The following is a 21,846-nucleotide window of genomic DNA, read 5'->3' as shown; positions in this document are numbered from 1 at the left end:
TCAGATTTTTAAAAAGGTAATCAGTCCTGTTTTCGTCATTTGCTTTGTAAGGGAAAAAGATGATTCCCTCCCTACAAAGCTGTCCAATAAGTTAAAAGTAATCATAGCTGGGGTCCAGTGAAACACCAGAGATTTCTTAGACCTTTAGGTTGAGTTGAACCATAAGGCACATTTAAGTTAAGAGATGGTACAAAAGTTGTAACCAAGTATCAATGGAATAAACTAATGAGGAAAGGCAAAAGAAGATTACGTTTTCCCAGCCTTGAAAGGGGTGAATTGCCAACAATTTACAGTATTCTTAACAATTTAGAAAATACAAATCAAGAAATTTACTTTAATTTGCAAGAATAGATCAAAAGGCTACAAATTCAAAATATTAAAATGACAATTTTAGGGCAAATACTAAGAAATACATCATACAGATTGATATTTGAATGGTCACCTATCTATTGTAAAGGAGCAAGTAGAACTTTGACGACAATTTAAAATTAAATAATGTTCAGGGATGTGTAGATTAGGTGGATGGGTCTGGGTGGGATGCTTTGAGGGTCAGTGTGGGCTTATTGGGCCAAAGGGCCTGTTTCCACACTGTAGGGATTCTATGATCTATGATCTATAATCTATAATTCCATTTAAGTCTGAGATGAAAATTCTTTTCACTGAGGGTGACAAGTTGGTGGAACACCCTTCCACAAAGACCAATGGAAACAGAGCCATTGAATATTTTTAAGGCACATAGATAAGGCAGATAGATTCTTGACTTACAGGGGACTCAAAGGGTACCAGGGGGAGGTAAGAAAGTGACAATATGTATTCCCAGAAGGAAAAGGGACAGTAAAACCTGCGAATGACACATACTGGTCTGACCAATCTTTTATACTCATAATGGAGCTTCACTGTGACTAGTACATCAATTTCCCCTTTTTTTGTTAAAAAGCTGGCCAAAGAAAATGGGAGCCAGTGCTTACACTGTATACAAGTTCCTCAATGTAGGGTCAGAAAGAACTCTTGCAATTTGCAGAAGATACAAAACTAGATGAGATTGAAACAATAGGAAACATTCCAATCTAATACATCAAGATAGATCATGTTGATGAATAATAAATGCAAGCTACTGCTGGGAGAAGATAATAAGCAGTGCAAATTTAAGCGAAATGAGAACGTGATGTTATTCTACTGAAAACTTTGCAGCAGATAGTTTTGAGAGCACATACAAATCAACAAAACCATGAGTACAAAGTAGGGCACAAGTGAAATGAGAAAGCTGGATCATCTGTTGCGTAGCAAGAGTACAAATGGCGTAAACCTTACTGACTTTTAAGGCTTGGGGTGATTTCAAACTATCCAGCACATGTAGAGAATAGATAAGCAACAACAGACCCAATATTGAGAGGATAACCGGGTACATAAAATATTTCTATACAAAGGGGAGCAGGAATTAAGATTTTTAATAGACCTTATAAATACTACCTAGAACAGCTTGGATTTCTAAAGAGCATATAAAGTCTAACAAACCTAGCTGAATTTTCTGATTGATTAGGGAAGACATTGCAGGGTTGAAAAAGGATGCCCTTGCAGTGTCAAGAAGAGAGTCCATTTGGTTGGAGTTGAGAAGCTAGAAAAGTAAAATCACATAATTTGGGGTATTCTACACGCCTTAAAAAAGTGTGCATGCAATACAGACAGACAAAGGAACAAATCTGCATGGGAATCACAGACGTGCAAGAACTTTACTGTGGTGATACTGGGGGGTTTTAATGACCAAATATCAATTTGGATAATGGTAGAATAAAGGGTAAGGTAGAGGAGGAATTACAATATAATGTTGGATGAGTGCATCATCCTTATATATGATGCACAAAGTAAGAAAGGCAAGGTGAAGAGGTTAGAACATTATGCCATTTTTGCTTAATAAAAGCATTAAAAACCTCTGCCTGACAACTTTCCATAAACTGTTGTGAACTTCTGGGAAATTTTGGAGTTTGCATGAAAATATATTAAACATTTGTTTCTTCCTCGCAAAATAAACTGAACAGGATACTATTTTACCAGATTGTATAGAATTGCCAAATATTTTCTAAAATATATCTGATAGGGTCTTTGTGCAGGAAAGAACATTCTTAAGATTGGTGAAAATCCATCATCAAATGGGCTGTAATAATCCTCCTGATGAGAAGTTGAAGTGACCTACATTCTTCCTACTTTTGATGGGAAGGTTCAGAGATAATTTATATTTAATAAAATAAAAAGCATAGCATTTTGTTACAAAGTTTATCCAGAACAATATTGCATAAGGACATGCACTTATAAATTGAACACAGTCTTTACTAAAATACTACTAACTGTTAACTCCAGCTGTACCTATATTAATAGCGGTTTCCTGCTTGTCTCCTGTCAGGATCCAAATTTTGATATCTGCTTTGGATAATGTTTCTATGGTTTCAGGGACATGGTCTTGTAGTCTATCTTCAATTGCTGTAGCTCCAAGCAACTGTAGGTTCTATTAAAGTGACATGAAAAGTAATTAGTATCAGGAGAAACAGATAAGATTGTCAAAGGATTCATCTCAGAATACTGTACTAAGTGTAACCATATGGATATGAGGTTTTCATTTTTCAGCAAACTTGAATTTCACATTGCTAAATGTGCTTAAAATAGAGTGGTTTTTGAGACAATGTTCCCTTGTATGGGTCTACTAAACTTTGAGGGTAGACTTCTTACAGCTGTTGTAACCTGCAAATATAACACTGAATTGGAAAAAGACCCAGACGGAATATGAGGAAATAAAAATTCAGTGATTTACGATTATCTAGAATTTACTATCTGTAAAGTTCGTGAATGCTGATTCATGAATAACTTGCAAAATAAAGCTGGACAAATACTTGAGAGGGCAAAATTTTCAGGTTTATGGAGAAAGAACAGGAGATTGGGGTTAAATTGAATAACTCTTTCAAAAAGGTGACACAAGCACATTGGGTTGAACAGCCTCTTTCTGTGAGTCTTCTTACTTGATAGCATGGTTCCTTGTAACTGTTGCTACAGTCCACAAGCTTTCCAAAGTTGTGTTCTACTGAACTCCAAACAGGTAAACAAACTACTTTCAAGATTTTATCTAGTGCTTGACCTGTCTGGTAGAAAATAGGTAAAATTGATTTACGATAACTTTTACCTACTTTTAATAAAGAAAAACAGGTATTTAAGTTAAAAAAACCAAGCAAAAAGTGATTTATGATGAATTGTATCCAAAATTTTAAACCATCTTTTTTGCATTATACATACAATGGGACTGCAGCTGGTATTTTAATATTTTTTCCCCCAAGATGTTTGCAACTAGTCCAAGTTTCATCTTGTTAGTATCCTACAATATCATGTTACTCCATGGCTAACATGTTTCCTTCAATTAAATTATAGTGTTACAATGCATACTCATCTTAAATGTACATTTTGATTGCATTTACTCAAACTAGTGGTAAAATGAAACAAAAACAGAAGTTGCTGGAAAAGCTCAGCAGAACTGTTCTGAGGAAGGGTCCCCGGATCTGAAATGTTAACTCTGGTTTCTCTTTATGGATGCTGCCAAACCTGCTGAGCTTTTCCAGCAACTTCGGTTTTTGTTTCAGATTTACAGCATCCACAGTTCTTTTGGTTTTATTTAGTGGCAAAATGAGTTACCTTTATTGAACAGAACATCAAAGTTGTTTTCTCTGGAAATACAGAAACTCAAATGACTCAGATTTATGAACAATTCCAACTAGTATTTCATTTAAAATGAGATAATTCTTCAAATGCATTCATCGAGTCATTTAATTTTGAGGTACAGAAGTCCTTTAAGCCTGCTGAATTGGTGCCAAATTTCAAAGAACTACTCACTTCATCCTATTTATCTCTAACCATCTATATTTTAACCTCCTCTTTTCAGAACATTTTTCCATTAAAAAGCTATTATTAATTCTTTATCCACTTATCTGTAAAGCAGTTTTAAATGGAATTTCTTTTTAAATTTCTTCCCCGTTAACAAACAATTGACAAGTGGATATAGTCTTGTTCTCCTTAGATCAGTTTATAGAAACTTTTCATAATTTTGAATGCTTCTATCTTAACCATACCTGATTAAATGGAAGGAAACCCTGCTTCTTTAGCCTTAGCTCATTGCTAAAAGCTTCTTATAGTTGGCATCATTATAGCTAATTTCTTGCACACACTCACCGTGATCTTGACATTCTTCCTAAAACTTTTTAAAACGTGGTCTCGTGGTCTAACAAACGATGGTATGTTTAATGTTAGCTTTGCCTTTAAAATCAAAGGGCTTATTTGTACAACATGTCCTGTCATTTTTAAAGTTGCATCTGAAACCTAATAACTTTTCTCCTCTTCATCCTTCCTCTCAAAATGTATTCACCTTGCATTTTTCTTCCATCTATTCCATGCCATTTCTCTCCCTTATCTTACCTATGTCCTCCTTATTTTCTATATTGGTTATGCAACCCTCTCTATTTATGTTAAACAACAGGTTTTAATATACTGCCCTTATGCCGAATTCTAGTTTACTTGTGAATGTAGTCTTAACAATGAACCCTGGGTAATACTTTGGTTACTATTTTTTTCATTTCTAACGCTCCCTAACAACAATCCTATAGAAAATTTCCTATCTGCACTTTCACATTTCCTTTAATAAAATATCCTCTAATTGTATAAACGTGGCTCCTATGCAGCCCTGATCAAATATCTTTGGAACTCCAAAAGCACATCATCCAATGAATTTTCTGTACCAGTCCACTGTTATTTCCTGAAAGAACTGTCAGGTACAACTTTGGTCTTAAAAAATTCATGTAATGATTGGCTTAATAAACACAGGTCTTTCTGGATCCTCCCTTCTCTTATCCCTTATTATCTCTGTCTGTTTACCTCATACTAACGTTATCAAAATTCTGAATGTTTCATAAATATTTAATTTGATTAATTCTCAGTTGAAGTTATAGATTTGAGGTAAACATCTTTATCTTTGAAGACTGAAATTACATCAATTTAACCTGAAAGAACATGTAAAGCTGCAAAACTCGAGGTCTTTAACCTTGAATTGTGATGGACCTAGGTGTATATGTAATCATTTTTAAACTTTAATTGCTATTGATTGCATTGCATACATGTAGAAAATGGTTTATTTTCTTAGTTATTCAAAAATAAAAATAGGTGCTCAGTGTGTGCAAATAGTGCAAAGTAATTACGAAAAAAATCTAAATCTGACTTAAGCCAGATGTCAGTCATTACGTATGTTTTACACAGTAATCATAAGTCACAAAATTCAATGATAATCTGTGACCAATCTTTTGATCCAAGTAATTAGTTAATAAAGCACTATACTTGGTACATGTATTCATCAGTTATACAGTTCATCTTATTGATAATGGATCATATAAATATTTATATATTCATGTGAAAATAAAGTCTAATTGCATGAAAAAGGTTAATTAACAGTGCAATACTATCAAAATTGCACAATATTTCTTTTAGACGTGTAGGCAAATTTGCAGTTAATTGATCCAAAATTGCTCAATTGTCAGTGTGAAGACACTGTTCCAATCTACTGTACACCTAGTGTTTTTAAAAATTGTTCCTTATCCAGACACAAGTTTTCTTCAGTAACAACCCTTCATCCTACCATACAACTGAAAAACCTTTGGCAGGGTCCTACATGGGAGACTGATAAAGAAGGTCAAAGCACATGGGGTCCAGGATAACTTGGCAAGTTGAATCCAAAACTGGTTTAGCGGTAAGAGACAGAGGGTGATAGTATAAGATTGTTTGTGTGACTGGAGGCCGATGTCCATTGACATATCACAGGGATCTGGGCTGCATCCCTTAGTGTTTGTGACATTTAGGAGAATGATGTAATAGAAAATGTTATTCGGTGGTGGGTTGGGGGAGGGGTCTGTCTGGTATACCAGTGGAAAATAAAAATTCACATCAAAAACAAAACCTGAAAATGCATGAATATATGTCATAAAACGTGTTAAAACAACTAATTTCATATACTGTGCAAACAAACAAACGTATGCTACAATAGTACTGATACACAGATACTTATTAGAGACATAGAACTGTACAGCATGGAAACAGACCCTTCGGTCCATCTCATCCATATCAATCAGATATTCTAAATTAATCTAGTCCCATTTGTCAGCATTTTGCCCATATCCCTCTCAACCCATCCTATTCATATACCCATCCAGGAGCCTTTTAAATGTTGTCATGTACCAACTTCCACCACTTCCTCTGTCAGCTCATTCCATACATGCACCATATTGCGTAAAAAATTTGCCCCTCAGATCCATTTTAAATCTTTCCTCTCTCACCTTAAACCTATGCCCTCTAGTTTTGGACTCCCCTACCATGAGGAAAATACCTTGGCTATTCACCTTATCCATGCCCCTCATGATTTTATAAACCTCTATAAGGTCACCCCTCAGCCTTCAATGCTCCAGAGGAAATAGCCCCAGTCTATTCAGCCTGTTCCTACAGCTTAAACCCTCCTACCCTGGCAACATCCTTGTAAATCTTTTTGAACCCTTTCAAGTTTCACAACATCCTTTCTATAGCAGGGAGAACAGAATTGCACACAGTATTCCATTAGTGTCCTAATCAATGTCCTGTGCAGCTGCAACATGACTTCCCAACTCCTATACAGTGCACTGACCAATATTCTCTGTTAATAATAAAAAAAGGCTTTTACTATGGTTCTGCATTATTCCATTTCACCTCCAGAACAGTATTTTATTTGTAAGTCAATGGATGGAATTATGCACTCTCTTGAATGGTGGGGGCAATGCTGAAGCAGTATAGCAAAAATATGACAAAAATATGAAAAAAGAAATCAGACACAACATTGAGAAATTTATTTTCCAATTTTCCCCGTAAATAACAAGTTCTGAATCTCCCTTATGAATGGTAGTGATCTTATTTGTATGTGTCTGCACCTCATTATGGGTAAATCACACCTCATTTCTATGCAGTTCCTAATTCTTCTCTCGCTCCCTTAGAAACAAAATTGGAATAAGTCAGAGCAGTTATTTAGCTGCAGTAGCTCACCAGTTGCTTTTCTGGGTCTTCAACCAACTCAGTCTTCCCCAACATTTCCTTTTAAACTCCCTGGATGCTCCGCTTTCACCCTTCAAGTGGGCATCACCTATCCACATTATCGTTGCTGCTTTCATATCAACATTCACATCACTCCAGCCCTTTAAACTTACACTTTGGAGTTGAGGGGCACATGACTTGCTTGCTTGGTTTTGCAGTTTGCTTTTGGAGTCACTTCACCTGACGAAGGTGCAGCGCTTTGAAATCCTGTGATTTTAAATTAATCTGTTGGACTATAACCTGGTGTCGCGTTACTTTTGACGTTGATTTTGGTGCTTTGGCTTTTCAGCCTCTGTGGATCGTATTGTTTTTCAGCAAAGGGAGAGAGGGGGGCAGCTGGTCACCATTCAGAACACTAAACAGTCAATGGGGCAGGCATACCGTTGTGCAACACTATGCAAAGTCAACGTCACACCTGTAGCATGTCCCAGCAGTTTCCGTGGCAAACGCATTGCATGTGCTTCAACCAAATAGCCACATGAAAGTCAAAGAGGACCAGTCCTTAGTGAGTGAAGAGTCCATCAGGAGGTGCAGTCACAAGTCAATCAAGGAGACATCTGATCTCAGTCCAAGGGTCTGGCAACAATCAGCAAGGTGTTTGGTCCAACTAGAGCCTGGATATAAGTGTCCTTGGAGTGTGGGTTTGGGATATGTTCAGGCCAAATACATCCAGTCTGGGGATTACAGGTTAGTTATCTGCTGCGGAGGCACCTGTCTGGGGAGGGATGGGCAGTTTTAGTTGTGGTTGTCTGGTCAAGTTAGCCTGAGGAGCTGGCAGTATGTGCATTAATGTTCAGGAGGCTCATCAGCGGCCATTTTGTGACCAACTACGTTGTTGCTGGAGGTCAGCCACAGAAAACAGTTCACAGAGGGGAGCTGCTTGAGACTAGGAGCATAGTGTGTGATATAGGGTCAAGCAACTCATGACAGTGATGTTGTAGAACCTGTAGTGTTGGTGCGTGATGGTTCTACTGAAGTGGAGTCAGACAGCGATGTGTAATCCTGGAGTGACCGGTGTACTTTGGATCAAGGAAATGCATCAGATGCAGGGAGGTCTATCCTCGCCCCGGAAACAGTGCAGGGAGGATCTGCCGGGAAGCATGAGCTGAAGAAACAAGTGCTGCCAGACATATGATTTTGGTGCACTGACTGACCTGCATCCCAACGTGGGTGATCGCTATAGAGTGCCTAGAGACCTTGGAAGGTATCTGTAAAGATAACAGGCTGAGAAAGTCCCCTTGCGCAAATGTTGATATCACCCCAGACCAGGTTGGTAGTGCAAGAAGAAAATGCTGTTACTTATGTCGACTCAAACAAACATTCCATCCATCATGGTGCAACTGAACCCTCTAATCACACAAGTGCTTTACATATGGTCACTGTGTGTATGTGTGGTTTCCAGGACAGCAAGTTTCAAGCAGGGAACTGTGTAGCAGGACTTCTAGTAGTAGGTGTCGTTTGTAACAGAGAGCATTGAACAAGAGAGCTCAGCAGTTCATCAAGACCTCCATCAGTAGGTGGCAACAGGGAGGGGTGGCAGCTGCAACAGTGGTTTGTAATGACCTGATGCTAGTGGAATAAAGAAACCATGTTTCATGATCTTTGGGCTGTCCATGTGTTCAAATCTCAAGTTACATTTCTAGTGTAGTTGGCAGGATTTCACAGCACAAGCATAATGTCATGGCAGATGACATTAAAAGATGTCTGGTAGAGATGGAATATACAGTATTTGCTGATGGGCTTTCATCACAAACACCGCCTGCTCAGGGTCCATAACTTATGGCATGTCCTCAATGGAGTCTACCGATTGGCAAGTAGAATATCAGACCAAGAGTACTGCTTCTATTCATTAAACAAGCAATTAGAAGGGCTAAAAGGGAGGGGTTGATGAAAAATCATTAGCAAACAGGATTAAGGAGAATCCCAAGGCTTTTCATACATATATGAAAAGCAAGAGAGTAGCCAGGGCAAGGGTTGGCCCACTCAAGGACAAAGGAGGGAATCTAAGTGTTAAGCCAGAAGAGGTTGGTGAGGTCCTAAATGATTAATACTGACAAACAGTATTCAAAGAGAAGAAATTGGCGAAGGATGATCTCAGGGAAGGGAGTGTAGAATTTCTAAGTCAAGTTTCTATTAAAAAGGAAAAGGTGTTGTGCGTCTTAAAAAGTATTAAGTTAGATAAGTCCCAAAGGGATCAATCCCAGAATATTGAGGGAGGCAAGAAACAAATTGCTGGAGCATTGGCAGACATCTTTGTGTCCTCTTTGGCTACAGGTGAGGTCCCAGAGGACTGGAGAATAGCTAATGTTGTCCCATTGTCTAAAAAGGGTAGCAGGGATGATCCTGGAAATTACAGGCCTATAAGCCTCATGTCAGTGGTAAAGATTCTCTGGGACAAGATCTTTCTACGCACTTAGAAGCAAATGGACTTTTTAGCGATAGCATGGTTTTCCGCAGGGGAGGTCATGTTTCACTAACTTGATCGAGTGTTCTGAGGACGTAATGGAGAAGATTGGTGCGGGAAAAGTGGTTGATGTTGTTTACATGGCTTCAGTAAAGCCTTTGACAAGGTCCCTCATGGCAGTCTGATACAAAAGTTGAAGTCACATGGTATCAGGCTTGAGCTGGCAAGATGGTTACAGAACTGGCTTTGTCATAGGAGATAAACAGTAGCGGTGGAAGGATGCTTTTCAGAATGGAGAGCTGTGACTAGTGGTGTTCCACAGGGATCAGTGCTGGGACCTCTGCTGTTTGCAATCCACGTAAATGATTTGGAGGAAAACGTAACTGGTCTAATTAGTGAGTCTTCGGACGTAACTTCGGTGGAGTTACAGATAGTGAGGAGGATTGTCAGAGTATACAGCCGGATATAGATCAGTTGGAGGCATGGGTAGAAAAATGACAGATGGAGTTTAATCTGGAAAATGTGAGGTGATGCATTTCGGAAGGTCAAGCACAGGTGGAAATTATACAGTGAATGGCAGAACCCTTAGGAGTATTGATATACAAAGGGATCTGGGTGTGCAGATCCACAGATCACTGAAGGTGGCAGCGCAGGTAGATAAGGTAGTAAAAAAGGCTTATGGTATGCTTGCCTTCATTGGAAGAGGCATTAAGTATAAGGATAGACAAGGATAGAGGATAAGGATAAAGATATTCTATAAGGATAGAATATAAGGATAAGTTATGCTGCAGCTTTATAGAACTTTAGTTAGGCCACACTTGGATCATTGCATATAGTTCTGGTCACCACACTACCAGAAGGATGTGGATGCTTTGGAGAGGAACAGAGAAGGTTTACCAGGATGTTGCCTGTTATGGAGGATTTAAGCTATGAAGAAAGGCTGGAAAGACTCGGTTTGTTTTCACTGGAATGCAGGAGGTTGAGGAATGACCAGATTGAAGCTTATAACATTATGAATGGCATGGATAGAGTGGAAAGTATGAGGCTTTTTCCCAGGGTGGAGGACTCAATTACTAGGGGACACTGGTTCAAGCTGCAGACAAGGGTGGAGTTTAAAAGAGATGTGCGATGCACATTTTTCACTCAAAGGGTGATGTGCGACTGGAATGCGCTGCCAGAAGTGGTGGTGGAAGCAAACACATAGCAGCATTCAAGAAGCACTTGGAAGAATACATGACTAGGATGGGAATAGAGGGATATGGATCCTGTAAGTGAGTACAGTTTTAGTGTGGAAGGGCAAAATGTGTCAGCGCAGGCTTGGAGGGCTGAAGAGCCTGTTCCTGTGCTGTATTGTTCTTTGTTCTATCCTCCATTGCACCAAAGGAATGCCATTGGAAAGCCTCTGGTTGGGTTGGCCTAAAGGTCTGATTCCCTCTGCCCTATCCATGAGCCTTGGTGAGGCGTGTACAGCAGTAGAGTTACAATGAGTGGTGGCCCTGTGAGCGTGAGGTAGCCCAGAAAATTTAGTTGCACTTATCCTTGCAGAGCACAGAAGATAATTTATCTTCTTCCTGCACTACTGGGTTTTATTTCAATCCAGGACACTGTACTGACCCAGGCTGCTATCTCAGTCTAGGCTGGGTATATGTGGTGCTGTAGCTTCCTTTGCTTCTCAGTAGGAAAAGGCAGTGCCTTTCTTTCAACCACCCCATCCATAAGTAACTCGTGGTCCCGGTCAGCAAAATGAAGAGCTAACTTGCTTTTCTGGACCATTTCTTTGGGTGTCTAACACTGCAGAAGCACAGCAAAAAGGGCAGTTAGCAACTTGCAGCATCTGAAGTGCTGGGAAGCTGGGGTTTAAAGGTGGCACCAATAGTGTGAACATTACAAATTCCTGAATAAAAGCTGAAAGAACGGCTGTTGTAAATCAGAAACAGAAATTGTTGGAACTGTTCTGAGGAAGGATTACTTAACCTGAAACGTTAACTCTGATTTTTCTCCACAGGTGTTGCCAGACCTGCTGAGCTTTTCCAGCAATTTCTGTTTTTGTTACAAAGTCCTAGCTAAGGCAAGCACTTCCGCCATTCCTGCTGCTCAATTCTATGAAGCGGGTGCTAAAGAGGCCAGCTGTAATGAACTGAAGAGCAGAAGATTGCACAAAGACCATGGGCACTGCTTACCTTGAATCTCATCAAGAAAAATATTCAGCCAAAAATATGGGAAAAGTCAGCACAATTAACTTTATTTTCTATGTTGAAGGCTGCCACCTTCTGGTGCCATGTATGACTGGCCAAGTCAGAAGCATGGCATACGACTATCTACCACTCCATCCGTGTGATTCTAATAGTAACCAATTGAAGTATAAAGACACGGAATAGAACTTTTCAAAGCAGAAGAATTAATTCCAAAATCTTCAAAATAGATACAAAATATCATCCTAAATACTTGATTATTTTTAGATTCTATGAAACAGTTGTCATTAACAAATTTAGTAACTATAACTTTGCATGTAGGGATAAAACGTTTTTAAATAAACTGTAAACAGTTGAGGTCCCAGCACCGATTCCTCTGGCACATCACCAGAAAAAGACCCAGTTATACTTTCACACTGCTTTCTGTTAGACAGGCAATCTTTTATCCATGTCAATATGCGATTCACTATTTTGAATGCGTTAACTTTCCACAATTACCCACTGTTCATGAGATTAATCATTGTAATTTGGATGATGCACTATTTTGCATCAGGAGTGCCACTCCGTATGGTGCACAATATACACTTCATTAGGAAGTTAGATGCAGTGTATACTTTCCAAACCCTCGTGTTGTTACCTCATTGTTACCTGGACTGACCAAGCCAATTAGCTCCATCCCATATACAGCGCTATTAACATTTTCAAGATATTGAAGCCCAGCATTTTCAACAAAGTTACACACCATTTTAGAAACTAACAATGTGCAGCATGAATGGGCAGGATTTTACTAGAATTAGCCCCCAAGCCGGATTTTAAGTTGACCTAGACTTTGGAGGGGTGAGTGGGAAGAGCCATGTTAGATCAGCTCCCCAGCATGGCCTCAATTACTTGGGAATTGTACTCCAAGGATGTGGCAGGGAATTACTATAACTAAAGACCTGCTTGCTGTTACTTGTCAATGTTGTTGTTATTTGGGTCAATGGTGGATCAACTACCTGTGCTGCCTCCCAGCTATATCCAGATTGAGACAGACAACGGAACAAAGAGGGAACTGCGGACCGAAGGCATTACAATGCTGACATTGTGTCCCACGATTTGATTTTATCTCCAACGTTCCAGCGGTCCTGCATTTTGCATCTGAGTACCTCTTGTGTGAGTGCTTCTGAGGAATCAGAGCTGCCGGTCTGCAGTCCCTAATTGGAAGCCAGGTCCACAGGCAGCCAATTAGGAGGCTGCGTGTGGTTAAAACCACTGAGGAGGATCCTGTTGTTAGCAGCATGGGCTTGGAACGTGCTTTTCACTCTGACATTGGTGTCGGGGAAACACTCAATTTGTGCAGAGCAAGGTTCTGCAAATAGCAATGAGATATTGACCAGATCATCGGTTTCAGTGATACTGATTGAGTGGTAAATATTGGCTAGGTGTCTTGGGTAAAACTGCTTATTCAGCAAGGTTTAACTTTTTGCAGGGGTTTTAAAATTAGATTAACAGTGGCGGTTTATGTTGGCTTCTGATTGCAAGGGAGATGACAGTCTGTGTGGCAACACATCTTATTTAATACTGTAAACTCTCAGATAGCAAAGTTTGAATTTTTACTTTGTCCGACACATATCCAAACTCCAGAAACTGTTATTCGCTTCAGTGGAGTAATTACAGCAAAAACAACAAAAACTTGGCCCCTGCTTCCCACAATGATGAGCAATGCAACTTTAATGCATGGCTCTCGAGCAGCAATGTGGAAAATGAATATTGGCTTTTGCAAATAGAACTGTCACATCAGATCAGTGCAGGATCTATACTGACAAATACGTTAAGGCCCATCAAAACCAGAGAAATGAGAAGCTAGTACAAAATCACAGTGATTCTCTCAGCATCCAAATTTACAGAGAGAGGTGCTCAAAATCTGAAAGTTTGCAATATTGTGTGACATCTTACGGCATCATCAGAAACCAAATTATTTGGTGAAACTTTAGTGTGTTGAGTGTTGAAAATCGATTCTCACTCAGACTTGTTACAGTACGTTCTTAGGTCTTAAAAATAATTTTCAATGTTCTCCGCAATATTTCTCAGCAAGATTCTTTGACAAACCAAAGGTTATCCATTGATGGATATGCACATATTGTCATGCATAAGGATTGAAATGTTGCTAACAATCTTGGCAGGAGTAGTTGCTTTGTGCTGACAATTCAGTCACTAGTGTGCAAAAATATGTCAGTACAGATGTCTTTGAAGTTCTCTACAGTTATCAACCTTGTGCGTCATTTAGTTATCATAATATAGAATGACCATTTATAATCATTTTGTTGAGAAGCTTGAGGTGTAATGGTCCTGAATTTTGAAGACTATAATGTACCAGTAATGAGAAAAATCTCAATCTTTTCCTGTCCTGCATTCAGTCATGTGTTGTTAATTCAGGTACATTGTCATTTTTTACTCTGAAATCAGCATGTAAACAAATGTAACTCCTGAAGAATGTTAGACATCAAATTGAAGGTGAGCTATCATATCCAAAGATCTTACCCTCCTCAGTGTAAGCTTTCTCGATTCAAGGTGATCACCTTGAACTTAGTTATGAAAGATAATGAGTCAACAGGCCAAACCATGTTATTGCTATGAGGGAATCCATTGCAGTAATGGGATAGTCCATGGTAAACATGGGCGAGGATTCCGAACAGCTGTGTTATTTGTTGCAGAGCATCAACCTGAGAAACACCACAGTGACCTCCTGGGATACAGTTGTAGAAGCTTAAAAAGAGTATGTGTAAGGAAGTTATAAATAATATCCTCACATCTACTTGCTTGAACTGTAACCATGTTCTCCCCAAGGCAGGATTGCAGTTTTATAAATACCCAGAGGATCTTTTCAGTGATTTGGCCCATGGTGATATGGATTGCCGAAAAATGCTATGTTCTACACACCAGAATTTGCAAAACAAACTACGATCAATACAGGAGATGTAGGTGGTCAACAGAATTTGAAGGATGATATTTTTAATGAAAATATAAATAGAAATAAGGCATGTTCAAAACTTGAACTTGGTTGTGTAACTTGTGCACTGACTATTTACAATGTTAAGTTTGTCTATATTAGACCAGTTATTTTTGCACTGAATGAAGTCTGATAATACTGTATCAGTCCCTAACTATAATGCTGTAAAGTAAATACACTTTGCTTGTGGTGATTTTCTTGTTAGCTAAAAAGAACACTTTCTTCATAATTCATTCAAACAGGAGGTATCTGAAATACTTACTTTTTCAATCAGTTCATAACTCTCTTCAAGCTTGAGTAACCTGTTCTGCAGTGCAGTCGAAGCACGTTGATATACTTCCAACCAATCTCGGTACATGGTCTCTGAAACCTCAGTAACGGCAAAACACAAGGTTCTCAAACCTGAAACAGTAAAATTCAGTGTTCTTACAATTCAAATAAAGCAATTCAAAGCATGACATGCAAAAAAAAAGCACAAACAATTGTTTAGAAGACTCTGGAAATTGAAAGTCTGTTTTAATGTCAAGATTGGGGAACTGAAAAAACATTCCTTTCTACAAAGTGTTTGGAAATAATTCCAAACAATTTTGCCAAGATTTCTTATTTGTGTTTAATTCTAATTCTCCGTTTGATTCAAATAAATGATTTTAAGCAAAAATCTGTTTGCTATGATGTTAATTATATCACTCAGCAACAGTATCGCTTCACAGGCTTGGTCACACCAGTCAGTTGGACTTATGTTGGTTTTTGATAATGAGCAGGCACTATAGGAAACACTAGGCCTCCAGTTCATTATCCCTGCTAACAGGCAGAACCAGATGAAAAAAAAATGCAAACACATAGATGGGACCACAGCATGAATAAACCAGTCTGTCATCTCACATGCGACTAGATAAGTAGAGTTAATTTCTGACCTATCTTCATACTGCAAGATCTTAAGGTAGTTTATTCCTTTCCCATCTTAAAGCTGTAATTTAGTGATATTACAGGGGTGTCATATGGAGTAAAAGTCGCATTAGTATTAGACAAGATAAGACTGACTGACTGATTTCTGATTAGCGTGATGTTCTTGGCCATATATAAAACAATATCACAGAATCATAGAATCCAGAGTGCAGAAAGAGACCATTCAGTCCATCAAGTCTGCATCTATGCTCCGAAGAGCATCCCACTCAGACCTAGCCCCCGATCCAATCCCCATAACCCTGCATTTACCGTGGCTAATCCACCAAGACTGCACATCCTTGGACAGATGTATACCATCACCTTATGCTGCTAATGCACCAGGAAAAGCTATCAAATCAAGGTAAGGTGGATTGATAGACAAAAGGAAGATAACCTGGCCCTCAAAATACATCAGCCTCAAGGAGAGGTAAAGGGTAATGAAACAAGGCTTCCTTGGATGACCAAATTTGCTGAAGGTAGAGCAGCTCTCAAAATCTCAGTTCGTGGAGTGCAATAATGGGTTGGGCTCATCCTTCTTCGATCTTGGAAGAGCACTGGGCAGCAAAGTAGCAAATAAAATAATCAGCAAGAATGCCCAGCTCTCTAATTGCACCTTTCTATTGTGAATACATTAAAAGTTGGACCAGTGATGAAAGACATCCTCACCATCATGTCCAAGCATGCTTAATACTTCCTCAAATCCCTTCTTCACCCCCAAAATAAATTCAAGATTCAGTAAAATGAGACATGTACAAACATTTTCAATGCAGTAAAAAAAAAAGCAGATTTACTTCCACTGGCGTGGTCAGCTGCCCAGGAAGCTGTGCCTTATTTACCTGCAATGATTTCTATGGTAGCAGACAGCCCAGGACTCCTTAACTCATCAACATGCCATGCTGGGAAAGGGGCCAGGGCAAACCTAGGGACCTTCTAATAGGGCCAGAAGCTTCAGACAAACAGAACATGGGCTAAAGAGGTCTAATCAACATTTACAAGCTCTTAATTGTCCTGAGTTACCAATGCATTTCAAATTTTGCTAATTTACTGGCGACAGAACAATAATTTGAATAATAGCTATCTTACCAATTATTCAGTCTGTAGATGATTTTATTCATAAATGCACAGTCCAATTAGATCTGGCTTAATGTTAATAAACCCTTATTTTGATAATCAAATATTCTTCTGCTTCCAGTAGCAACAACTTATGTTTGAAGTGATGCATGCTATTTTTAATTTTTTACTTTTTACAAGATAATCACTTTAGTTCCAATACTTAATTCCTGTAAATTGCATTTCATAATTAGTAATTCACAGTATTAGTTATTATTGAGACTAAAATACTTCTGCTTGGACTTGAAGCAGCAACAGCTCAGTTATTTAACCTGTTTGCTGTTCTCTTGTATTCTTATTTTAAGAACCTTTTCAACAGTTTCTCAAAGGTCAGAGGACAAATTAGCTTTGGCTCTTATGCAGTGGAACAAATAGTTGCAATTCAGGTATTAATATACTTTAACCATACATCACAATTTATACGCAGGTTCACATTTTGTAGTAGAACCGGATCATGGTGTTGCGCATGTGGAATGCATTCCACTACAAATTCGATGTTTTTGCTCATAATACTACATGATTCAGATCCTACAAGTAGTATTACCATTGAAAACCTCAGGTCTAACTATGCACAGTGTAATTGTAGTTTTCATGTGAATGCTGTTGGAATCCAGAGTTAGGATGTGACTGCTCTGTTCTCTGGTGCACATCAGATACCCTGGAGGAGTTAATTTAATTAACTTTGTTCCATATCCTATTTAGGCCTTTATACGCCAAAACACTGGCACGAACAATAAATGCCACAATTCATATCGAATACATATACAATTATTATGAAGGCCAGAAAAACAGAAGAGGGGGGGCACTGAAATAGAATCGATATCTTCTAAATAAAAACCAAATTACATTCAGCATAGAATTATAGAATCCATACAGCGTGGAAGCTGGCCATTCAGCCTATCAAGACCATACTGACCCTCCAAACAGTATCCCAAGTAGACCCATCCCTCTACCCTTTCCCTGTAACCCTGCATTTCCCATGGTTAATCCTCCTACCCTGCACAACTCTGCACACTATGGGCAATTTAGCATGGCCAATCCACCTAACCTGCACATCTTTGGGCTGTTGGAGGAAACCAGAGCACCCAGAGGAAGCTTACGCAGACACGGGGAGAATATGCAAACTCCACACAGACAATTGCCTGAGGGTGTAATCGAACCTGGGTCCCTGGTGCTGTTAGGCAGCAGTGCTCCCCACGGAGTCACCATGCTGCCTACAACTCATTGTACACAACAACCAAACACATTGTTTATCATACTGGCATGGAGTTTCGGCTAGGGGCATAATCGGTCCAAAGTTTTCAGGGCACATTAGATACAGTCTCAGTCAGGCTGAATTGGAGCTGCATCCACGTTTTCACTTAAATTTATTGGCACAAATTCAAACTATAAAACTGTTCAATAATAAGCATTATCAACCAATGACTGATTGGAAAATTGGAAAAAGCACCTCGCATTTAACAAATTAAAAGTCTGGACTGAATTTTTTTAATAGGCTTGTTCAAAATATGCACAACATTGGTCATATCAGCATTCATCATTCATCTGTATTCACCCTTGAGAGTATGCCTTTTTAAGCTGCTGCTGTACATGTAATGTACGTACACAATGTCAAGGAGTGAGTTTTAGGATTCTGACCCAATGTCAGGGAAGGAATGAAAATGTTGTATTGACTGGAATGAAACTTGCAGGTGGAGGCATTCCTATACAATCTCTACTCTTGTTCTTCACTGTGGTAGAGGTCACAGATTTAGAAGGTAGAGCTGTTGCTGATTAAGGAAAAGGCCAGATAAGCATTTCAGCTGAACACTGGCGACAGTCCTTATTTTAAATCAACCCATTTAGATATTTATGACATGCCTCCAGGCCAGGTCAGAACTCCTGGCTCAGAAGTAGGGATGTTACCACTGCACAACAAGACTCTAGGTTTTATTTATCAAGAATAGGTCAATAAACTGAATTTAAAGAACTTAATTATGACATAAGTGTGAAGAGCAGAGCTGAGTGAGGTCACAATGTAAAGCTGGTCTTTAGCCCCCAAACATCTGGGTGCAATGCAATGAGCCATGCTGACTGAAGGCCTAGCTAGGGCTGTGTGTTGGATCTGCTTTGAGTGAATTGACTTTTGAACAAGTGTGAAAAGTCAGTAAGTAGACAGAAGATTGTTAGGAGTGTAACTTCCTTGTTTTTTTAAATTCCACAATCTTTTGTGCTATTGTATTCCTGCCGTTTAAATTGTGTTGACATTCAAGTGGAAAACAATTGGAAACTCCACATTGTTAATTAAAATTACTGGACCTTCACTTAAAAATATTCAGATATACTCTGTAAAGTTCAAACCTTCTGTAGCAAACTGCTCTAAATGCTTCAAAGTAATGTCTTTATATCTTGAACTCTCAGACAGCCGCTCATAAATAACAGTATCCTGTAAAATAAAACCATGTTTTAAAGTACAATTTTTAAAAAAAAAAATCACAACTTGCATATGATGACTATTTCAGATCATCACTTGGATTATATAAAACTCTATGCCCATTACCAGGAATTATTGCAATTTCCAAGACCAGACTCAATTTATGAGGTAGAGGATCAAGATTGATGTTTCAGGACGTTAGGCCTGGCGCTGGAGCTTGTTTGCCTGCAGCAGGCATTGTTCCAACCAAGGATGTAGAGACTCTTGTTGAGTTGTTCTGTTGCAAATCCTCAGCTGTCTGTGCCGATTTTCAATAAAACATGCATTACTGAAACGAACCCTTGCTGCAAAGGTAATTGGTGTCACTAGATTATGACAAAGTGGGATGGAGGTTGCTTGAACCATTAGCCACCTAGGAGGCATGCTGTTACACTGTCCTCCAACCAATGCCACTTGATAACTAAAATCAATGTCAAGTTCTGACTCACAAGGCAAGGAGATGAATGTGAAATGGAGAAATTCTATGTCTTTCTCATTCAGAAATGGCTGCACATGGGTACAAGGCCCTAAAACCTTTGCCTGAAACCTTTAACTCACAGCTTAGGTCTGGCCTTGAAACTTCTACACATTAGTGGATGCTACACAGAAAATGTTCCTCTATTAAGTACTGCTTGAGGTTCTACATTCTCACCTTGATTTTTCACATCAGGACAATATCCAGCTTATCAGAGGCAAATATCCCAATGCAAATCTTGTATTTGGGAGATCTTTCCTTGGAGATCTTGGGTCAAGGATGCTGCTTGCGTGCCACTTACACCATCAGAGTTAAAACTTTGATGTACCATACCTAATTGCCCAAAGGACAGTTTAAGAATCAACTACATTGCTGTGGATCTGAAGTGACATGTAGCTCAGACCAAGTGAGGATGGGAGATTTCCTTCCTTAAAGCACAAAGTGATTCAGATGGGTGTCAATGACAATTGTCAGTCATCACCGGCCCAATATTAGGTTAGCCTTTTATTTCTAGTGTTATTGAAATTAAATTTCACCATTTACCGTGGTGGAATTCAAACTCATTTCCTCAGAACATTAAAGACAACAAGGTGCAGGGCTGTATGAACACAGCAGGCCAAGCAGCATCATAGGAGCAGAGAGGCTGACGTTTCGGGCCTAGACCCTTCATCAGAAAAGCTCAGAACATTAGCCTGGTTTCTTAATTACAAGTTCGGTGACATTACTATGAGGCCACAACTCCCTATCAGCCTTGTAAAACTCCACTATATGCTCTCCAGGTTTTTGAAATCTTCCCTAAAGTGTGGTACCAAAAATTGCACACAGTTCTTTAAACTGAGGCCTAGCCCATAATATTCAAAGTTTTAGCATGAAATCTGCTTTCAGTATGACCTTAAGTTTCGTGTAGCTTGTCATTTTAGTTCTGTACCTTGCTCCTACTTCAATGTTTTGTCCATGGTCAGTTCCAGTGAAGCTAAATGCAAGCTCAAGGAAAAGCACCAAATCTTTTGGCTTTCTACAAGCTTCTAAACGGAATACCAAGTTCAACAACTTTACGCCATAACCTCTGCCTCCATCTTGTTCTGTGTGGACAAAAGTTTCACTGGCTTGTTCCTTTACTGCTTTAGTATCTTCAGATGGCCGCTATACATCCATTCCTGCCTTTTATAAACACATCCTTTTGTTTCTTTACAGAATCACAGATTGATACAATGCAGAGGGTGGCCATTTGGTCCATTACATCTGTGCTAGCTCTTCAAAGAGGCACCTGACCTGCCACCAGTCTCCTGCCTTCTTCCTGTAACCTTGCCCATTGAATGGCAGGCATGACAACCTCCAGCAAGAGTGAATCTAACTATCGCTCCTTGATGTTCAATGGTATTACCATCACTGAGTGCCTCACTAGCAACATTGGGGGTTTTTTAACACTAACCAGAAACTGAACTAGACTAGCTATATAAATAGAGGCTACAAGAGCAGGTCAGAGTCTAGGAATGCTGCAGAGAGACACTTACCTCCTGACTCCTCAGAGCCTGTCCACTATCTGTCCACCAGGAGTGTGATGGAATACTCCCCACTTGCCTGAACAGGTGCAGCTCCAACAACTGCATCCATAGTTCTTTCCGTTTTTATTTAGTACAGACTGGAGAAGTTGGTACTACCTTCATAATCGAAATGTTTCATCCTGGAACCATTCTCAAATTCTGTCCTGCATATCCTCCAATAGTCTCATATCTTTCTGCACTAAGAAATCAGAAGTGCACCTAAGAGATAGCAGCAGAATGAGGCTGATATATTTCTCAATCCGATTCACCTGCCTTCTCTCCATAACATTTGATCCCCTTACCGATCAAGGATCTATCTGAACCTAAAGAGAATGCAATATTCCAACTGAGGCCAAACAAGTGCCTTACTTAAGTTCAACAGAATCTTCTTACTCTTTTACTCTACGTCCCTGATAAAACTTAGAATACTGTTTCATTAACAGCTCTCTCAACATGTCCTGCTATCTTCAATAACGTGTACATATATACCCAGGTCCCTCTGCTTTTGCACCCCTTTTAGAGTTGTACTTCTTTTAAATTTTGTCTTACCATGATCTTCCTCCCAAAATATATTACCTCACACTTTTCCACATTATTCTGC

The 21,846-nt window shown here is 39.2% G+C and overlaps 1 protein-coding gene across 1 annotated transcript in view; it reads right to left on the bottom strand.

Moving 5' to 3' along the window:
* LOC109916449 (probable phospholipid-transporting ATPase IA) overlaps window positions 1-21,846 on the bottom strand; it is a 274,955-nt gene that overhangs the window by 129,159 nt on the left and 123,950 nt on the right. The window contains exons 18-20 of the mRNA XM_048600569.1: window positions 19,115-19,199; window positions 14,982-15,121; window positions 2,362-2,500 (exon numbers count right to left, since the gene is read on the bottom strand). Of these exons, the coding sequence (XP_048456526.1) occupies window positions 2,362-2,500; window positions 14,982-15,121; window positions 19,115-19,199 (364 nt within the window). The remainder of the gene's footprint in view (window positions 1-2,361; window positions 2,501-14,981; window positions 15,122-19,114; window positions 19,200-21,846) is intronic.

Source organism: Rhincodon typus, chromosome 1 (genome assembly GCF_021869965.1).
Source record: "Rhincodon typus isolate 14 chromosome 1, sRhiTyp1.1, whole genome shotgun sequence".
Lineage (NCBI taxonomy): Eukaryota > Metazoa > Chordata > Chondrichthyes > Orectolobiformes > Rhincodontidae > Rhincodon > Rhincodon typus.
Note: the sequence above shows the minus strand (reverse complement) of the source record. Positions and strands in the feature narration are given on the sequence as shown.